We start from the raw sequence: 7,145 nt of genomic DNA, 5'->3' as shown, positions 1-7,145 counted from the left end.
GCCCCGGGGAGCGCAGGCTCGGTGGCGCAGGGCGTGGCTGTTCTGTACTCGCCGCTCCCCCCCAGACCCATACGTGAAGGCCTCTCTGATCAGCGAGGGGCGGCGTCTGAAGAAGCGGAAAACCTCCATCAAGAAGAACACGCTGAACCCCACGTACAACGAGGCCCTGGTGTTCGACGTGGCCCCCGAGAGCGTGGAGAACGTGGGGCTCAGCATCGCCGTGGTGGACTACGACTGGTGAGGGCCGCCCGGGGCGGGGAGGGGGGCCGGCCCGCCCTGCCCGGCGCTCACGCCCCCCACCCCCAGCATCGGGCACAACGAGGTGATCGGCGTGTGCCGCGTGGGCCCGCCCGTGGAGCACTGGCACCAGCTGGTGGAGGTGAGTGGAGCCAGGCCCCAGGCGAGCTGCCGGGTCCCCGCTGCCCTGGCCGAGGACGCCAACCCCCTGGGTCCCGGCCCTGTTCTGCCCGCTCCCGCTGTGCGACTTAGAGCACGTCTTAGCCTCTCCGTGCCGTCCCACAGCTGGGAAACGGGGCTGCTAATGCTTCTGCCGTTAGGGCAGGCAGGACTCGGGAGGGGAAGGGCCTGTACACGGTCAGCTTCTGCTCTTTTTCCATGAGGCTGAGTCCAAAATAAAGGGGAAACTGGGCGATTCGATGGGGCAAATTGTTGGGTGGTTGTTTATTTTTAGAAATAATTTCTTTAATTTTATTTATTATTATTATTACTAATTTTCAATTTGGCCAGAGAGAGAGAGAGGGAAAGTGAGAAAGCAAGCTGCCAGGTTCAGGACTTGAACCGCAGTTGACCACGTGGGAGTCCAGTGCCTTAGCCACCAAGCCATCTCTGGCCCCCTGGGGGGTTGTTTATTTTGAAGAACAGGTTGTAAAAATTAGTTGATTGCGGTATGCTGGGTGGGCATCAAAAATTTTTGTTAATGAATAAGAAAATAATAAAGTCTAAATAGAACAGAGCAGAAAGTTTCATAATGCAGCCTCTGCTAAAAAGATTATCCTGTCGTTCTCTCCCCTCCAGCCCCTGAACCCCAGGGGGTTGTGGCCCAAACACTCACTGTGGTTCTTCTGGGAGCAGAGTGAACTGGATAGGGAATGGAGACTGTCCTTTAGATTCAGTCAGGGAGGGCTTCTCTGAGGAGGTGACGTTTGAACAGAGGTCTGAAGGTCTATGAGCTTAAGTGAAGACTGGAAGAAGGTTGCAGGGAGAGGACAGAGGAGACAAAACTAGAAAGCTGGGGAGCAGAGGGCAGTGGGGATGGGGCGGATCACAGGGCCTCCTGGGCTCTGGCCTCCTGGGCCCTGGCCACTAGATTCAGTCAGGGAGGGCTTCTCTGAGGAGGTGACGTTTGAACAGAGGTCTGAAGGTCTATGAGCTTAAGTGAAGACTGGAAGAAGGTTGCAGGGAGAGGACAGAGGAGACAAAACTAGAAAGCTGGGGAGCAGAGGGAAGTGGGGATGGGGCGGATCACAGGGCCTCCTGGGCTCTGGCCTCCTGGGCTCTGGCCACTTTAATTTATTTTTTTCTTTTTAGTTTGGTGTAGGGCCTGTGTGTTGGCTCAGAGGGAGAAAGAGAGGGAAAGTGAGAAATCACCTCCCGAGGGCGTGGTCACTCTGTAATCCCTTCTCCAAATTCTGGGCGCACACACGGACCTGCTGCGATTCGCAAGCTCAGGGCCCAGCCCTCAAACCACGCTGTCGGCCACGTGAAATCCAGTCGTCCTAGCCAGTACTCCACCTAGCCGGCTCATCCAGGCCGTTTCTAAATTAAGTCTTTCAAGAGGGCCAGTAGGTGGCACAGAGGTTAAGGCAGCTGGATCCCACGTGGCCAACTCTGCAGCTCCAGTCCTTGACCTGGCAGTTTGGAAAACAGGCCAGGTGGGGCCGGCAGGTGGTGTGGCGGTTAAAGTGCTAGACTTCCATATGGCCGACTGCGGTTTGAGTCCTGAACCTGTCTGCTTCCTTTCTCACTTTCCTCTTCTCTTGTTCTCTCTCTCTGTCTCTTTGGTCAAATTAAAAAATAATAAGAAATAATAATAAATAAAATTAAATAAGAAATCATTTAAAACAAAAACAGTGCATATGTGTGCATGCCCAAAATCCCGAAAGGAGAGTGGAGAAGGGATCTTGTGGCCTGGCCATCCCTTCCCGGGGGTGATTTTTTCTCACTTTTTCAATTTCTCTCCCTCAACAGCGAGTGTGCATGCCCTATAGCAAACAAACAAACAAAAGTCTTGTAAAACCATCACTTGGTCGAAAGAAATCATTACACATGGTCATTCTCGTAATTAAAAACAAGAAAAGCAAAGAAGTAGATTTGGAAAATGTGATAGATGAATTTGTTTCCAGTAAAGCTGAGAACGTCAAATTCTATTAAATTCTGTTTGGTGTATTAATGACATTTAAACTTAATACTGTGAAATTAAATATGCTTACACTTCATGTATCAGTATTTTTCAACTATTTTAGCATTCAAACATTAAGAAAATACATAAAAACACGTATTTAGGGATATCAACTTTTCCTTTGGAGTTTTTGCTCACCAGAGAGAAACGGAGAGATGAGGGAAGCGAGAAGTCACATCACCCTCCCCCCACGCCGGGATGGCCAGTCCTTGCTAAGCCAATACTGTGTAAGACTGGACTGTGTTTAAAATTTCTCATTCTGTTCATCATGGACTTCTTCGTGTTCATTTTTTAGAGCTATTGCCTCCGTCAAGAAACTTTTTTTTTAAACTTTATTTATTCATTCATTTATTTCAGTTGACCAGAGAGGGACAGAGTGAGAGAGAGAAAGACAGAGAGAGCAAGCCACCAGGTCTGGAACTGGAACCGCAGTTGGCCATGTGGGAGTCCAGTCCCCTCAACAACCAAGCCACCTGCAGGCCCCCATTTTGATTCTTAAAAAAATATAGCATTGAGGGACCAGCAGTTGCGTAATGGCTACGTCATTGGACTACCTGTAGTCGACCATGGTTCATGTCCCGAACTCGGTGGCTTAAAACTCACGCCGGGCACATGTGCGTGCGTGCCAAGATCCTGACAGGAGAATGGAGGAGAACGGATTGCAGCGTGGCCATCCCCCCTAGGGGGTGATTTCTCGCTTTCTGCCTCTCTGTCTGTCTGGCGAGCGCACACGCCCTATAGCAAAAACCTCTCAAAAAAAAATTGCATTGATGAGTCAGCCCCATAACCTCATGGTTAAGAGAGCCAGATCTCGTTACATGGTAGACTGCAGTTTGAATCCGGACCCAGCAGCTTGGAAACCATGCCAGAGCGGATGCATGCATGCCCAAAATCCTGGCAGGAGGGAGAGGTGGAGGAGAGGGGATTCTTTCTCCCTTTCCCTCTCTCTCTGGCGACCACAAACTCCCTCCGGCAACGAAAAATACAATATGTACAGGGACCAGCAGTTGGTATAATGGCTATGCTGCTGGACTCCCATGTAGTTGACCATGGTTCGCATCCCAGACCTGGTGGCTTAAACTCACACCGGGTGCATGTGTGTGCGTGCCCAAGATCCCGAGAGGAGAATGGAGGAGAAGGGATTGTGACATGACCATCCCCCCTGGGGGTGATTTCTCACTTTCTGTCTCTTTGTCTCTGTCTGGTGAGCACATGCACCCTATAGCAAAAACCTCTAAAAAAATACATTTTGTATATTACAAATATATATCACATCAAGATATTCTTTATCTCAATTGCTGAGATTGGGGCGAACCCATAAATTTGGCACCTGGAGGGAGAGTGTCACCTCACCCGAGCTGGCTTTCGACTTTTCCGGTGGTCACAAGGGGTTTTCCAGCTGGGCACAGGGTTCGAATTTGAGATTCTGAAACTGTGACCTTACGTAGGTGTCAGGATGGAGGCCCGCTCCCTCCTTCTGTCCCCTTCCACTAATGCATTCCACAAATTCTCCAGAAGCTTCCTGTGAGCCTCGCTCTTACTGGGCAGTTCTGGGGGCACAGAGAGGCCTGCCCCTGCCCTGATCTTGAACCCTCGGTGCCATGTACAACCCCAGAAGGTCCTCCACACCCAGAGCCACCTCTGCTCCCCTCCTACCCACGGCACTCCTGGGCCCCTCCGTGGCCCTGGAGGGCCTGCCCCGCTCACCCCAGGGGCTGAATTTCTCCTCACAGGTACAGACACCTTGCTTTTTGGGGCCTCAGTTTCCCCATTTGTAGCATGAGACTGTAATACTGCTTGCCCCATCACTTCAGAGCCCAGTGGAAGTAGCAAGCTTCCGGGTCCGGGGCTCGAACCATGGTCGGCCATGTGGGAGTCTAGCACCTTAACCACCATGCCTGGCCCCTATTGTTATTTTTTATAATTTGACCAAAGAGACAGAGAGGTGGGGGAGAAAGTTGAGAAGGCAAGCCACCAGGTCCAGGACCCAAACCGCCGTCAGCCATGTGGGAGTCCAGTGCCTTAATCACCACGCCACCTGCCGGCCCCAGGACTGATGTCATCTCCTGCAGGTAAATTGCAGCTCTTCCCTCTGTCCCCACTCTGAGCTTCTGGGTTTCCTTTTTCAGGAGAAGACTTTGACCAGCTTCACAAAAGGCAGCAAAGGACTATCAGAGAAAGAGAGCTCAGAGTGAGGGTAAGGAGCCAGGCTGGGAGGAGGGCCTGGGGCCGGGCTCCTGCTTCTGAGGCTCGAGTGCCCCTGGGAGCTGCTGCCACCTGGCCCCGCCCCGTGCTGTCCCTGACTCCTCCTCCCTGCCCTGTCCTGCAGGTCTGGCCTAGGCCCAGGATCGGACCAGGCCCCCTCAGGACCCCACCCCTTCCTGCCCGGACCGTGAATTCATCTTCTTGAAGCCATAACGTCCGAGCTGCTGGTGCGGGGCAGCCTGGGCCTGCCCTTCCCACTCCCAGAGGCACGAGCGTGGGAGGCAGGAGGGCCCAGCTCCCTGTTTCAGGGTGGGGGGCATTCAGCCTCCACCGTGTCTGTCTTCTGTTCCTGGGGCTCCCCCTCAAGGCGAGGGCCCGTGCATGTCTGGGGCACCCCTGCCCCCAAAGCCCCCTGTCTGTCTCTTTGCTGTTTGTCCACGACTTGGTGTCCTGACCCTCGTTCTCTTGGTGAATGTCAACGGACCAGTCTCCTATGTCTCCCTAGACACACACACTCCCATGTCCACCCTTCTGTTTGCCCCACCCTGCGTCTGGCCAACCCCCACTGCTGCTGCTATCAACGCCGGAATAAACACTCTGTATGGGTCTCGCTCCACCCAGGGCTCCTGTCCTCTCTGGGCCCGGGAAACTGGGTTGGACTCTGCATTCAGACCCATGTGTGCACTGCTCAGTGACTATTCAACAGTATAGGCTCTAAACATTGTATTAGCCAGGGCAGTGTGAGTACGGACCACAAACTCAACCCAGAGTCACAAACAGAATCGAAGGAGCTCTGCGCGTGGAGAGTTTGAGCACACAGAGGGCCTTCAGGCATGGCTGGATCCAGGGGGTCAAAGTGGCTCTTTCATTTCCACTTTGCCCTTTATCGGCTTCATTGTCAGGTAGGTCTCTGCAGTGCAATGAGATGACCACCTGGAGCTCCAGGCTTATAATCCCTCCTTTATGCCGGTTACCAGAAAACCCCACAGGATTGACACCTGAGAGAGCTTCCATGCTAAGCGATTTTTTGTGTTATGTAATAAATCTTCCAGAGACAGGCAGTCCTAGGGTTAGCTCAGCCACTCGGCGTCAGGCATCTCAGTTGGCATCTCTGCGATCGCTTTTGCTTTCCCCTCATGAGTACAAGCTGTCCGCAGAGTATCAGCGTTGTGTTCTCACACAGTGGCAGTAAAGCGTGCGGTGTAGACAGGAGCCTCCGTGCTCCTCCTTTTTTGCCTCCCCAGAAGAATTCTTGTTTCTCTTTTGCCAGAACTGGGTTCTACGGCGACCTCGAGTTGTACAGCGCTCTGGGACAGTGAGCATCTTGTTTCTAGTCGCCATCTCGAGGTGCAGGTTTTGCCAGGGCGGAAGCACGGAGAAGGGAACACGTGCTGGGCGGGAAATTAACCCGACCTGCGGTAACTGCCCTCAGCAGATAATTGCAGAGGGACGCAAGGAAGAGCCTCTCTACTGAATCATTCAGCAAAGGACTCTGATTGGTCCTGTTCAGTTCTTGAGTGGCCAACTTGGACCAATCAATGTGTCCAGGTTGGCAAGCACGCTCTGGGGCCCGCCCCCTGACGTTTCTGACTCCGCCTCTCCTGCCCATCTTGCCTGTGATTGGCCGAGATCTCTGCAAGACCTCACCCTCTTTTTGCCAGAATGGAGAATTCAACTCCTCGAAGCCATAACGTCCTTTAGAAGAGAACGTATTGGCAATCCCATCAGAAGGACATGGCAGTAGGTAAGCCACAGTCCCTCAGAGTAACACAGGTCCACTAGTTTTGTCCCTGGCGTCCCTTGCTTGTAGACGCAGCCTGCGGCCCGCTTCGGTCTTCCCGTCACCTTCCCTTGTGTTTCTCTGTCTTAACTCTCTCCCTCTGCCTTCCTCTTGTAAGGACACCAGTAACTGGGTTTGGGGGCCACTCTAAATCCAAGATGATCTCATGTGTAGACATTTAACTTAATTACCTCTGCAAAGATCCTGTTCCCAAGTAAGATGACCGTCACAGGTCCCGGGGGTTGGGACCTGGACGTCTCTTTTGGGCACTCCCAGGCACTGTGGCGCCTTGATGGCCGGTCCTCTGTTTCTCATAGTCACCAACGTACCGTGGGACTCAGCAGCCCCAGTCCTAAGCCGTCACCCCTGAGAACGAGAACCGTGTTCACACAAACATTCACAGCAGCCTTCCTCATGGGAGCCTCGGTCTGGAACATGAAGCCACCGCGGTGTCCAGTGGCAGGGGAATGACTAAACACAGCCGGTGTCCAGGTTGCGATGTGACTGGGCAGTGACCGGGACACTTCCTGACGGGCGTAACCATGAGCAGGAGCCTCAGAAGCAGCTTGTCCCGTCAAAACACCCAGGTGCAGGGACTCCACTGGTGAGGAACTGAAGTGGGGAGATGCCAAGTCCACAGGGGCAGGAAGCAGACCCGAGGTGGCCAGAGCAGAGCCGGGTGAGGGGGTGGGGAGGCTGATTACAAATGGGCACAAGGGACCCTTTAGGACGATGGGATGT

General features: G+C 53.3%; 1 protein-coding gene across 1 annotated transcript in view; it reads left to right on the top strand.

Annotated features, from left to right (window-relative positions):
- SYT3 (synaptotagmin 3) overlaps positions 1–5,240 on the top strand; it is an 18,212-nt gene extending 12,972 nt beyond the window's left edge. The window contains 4 exon segments of the mRNA XM_014586347.2: positions 66–237; positions 307–379; positions 4,549–4,616; positions 4,749–5,240. Coding sequence (XP_014441833.1) covers positions 66–237; positions 307–379; positions 4,549–4,614 — 311 coding nt within the window. The 3' untranslated portion in view covers positions 4,615–4,616; positions 4,749–5,240.
- The last annotated feature ends 1,905 nt before the right edge of the window (positions 5,241–7,145 follow it).

This window comes from Tupaia chinensis, unplaced genomic scaffold, assembly GCF_000334495.1.
Source record: "Tupaia chinensis unplaced genomic scaffold, TupChi_1.0 Scaffold000129_1, whole genome shotgun sequence".
Classification (NCBI taxonomy): Eukaryota; Metazoa; Chordata; class Mammalia; order Scandentia; family Tupaiidae; genus Tupaia; species Tupaia belangeri.
Note: the sequence above shows the minus strand (reverse complement) of the source record. Positions and strands in the feature narration are given on the sequence as shown.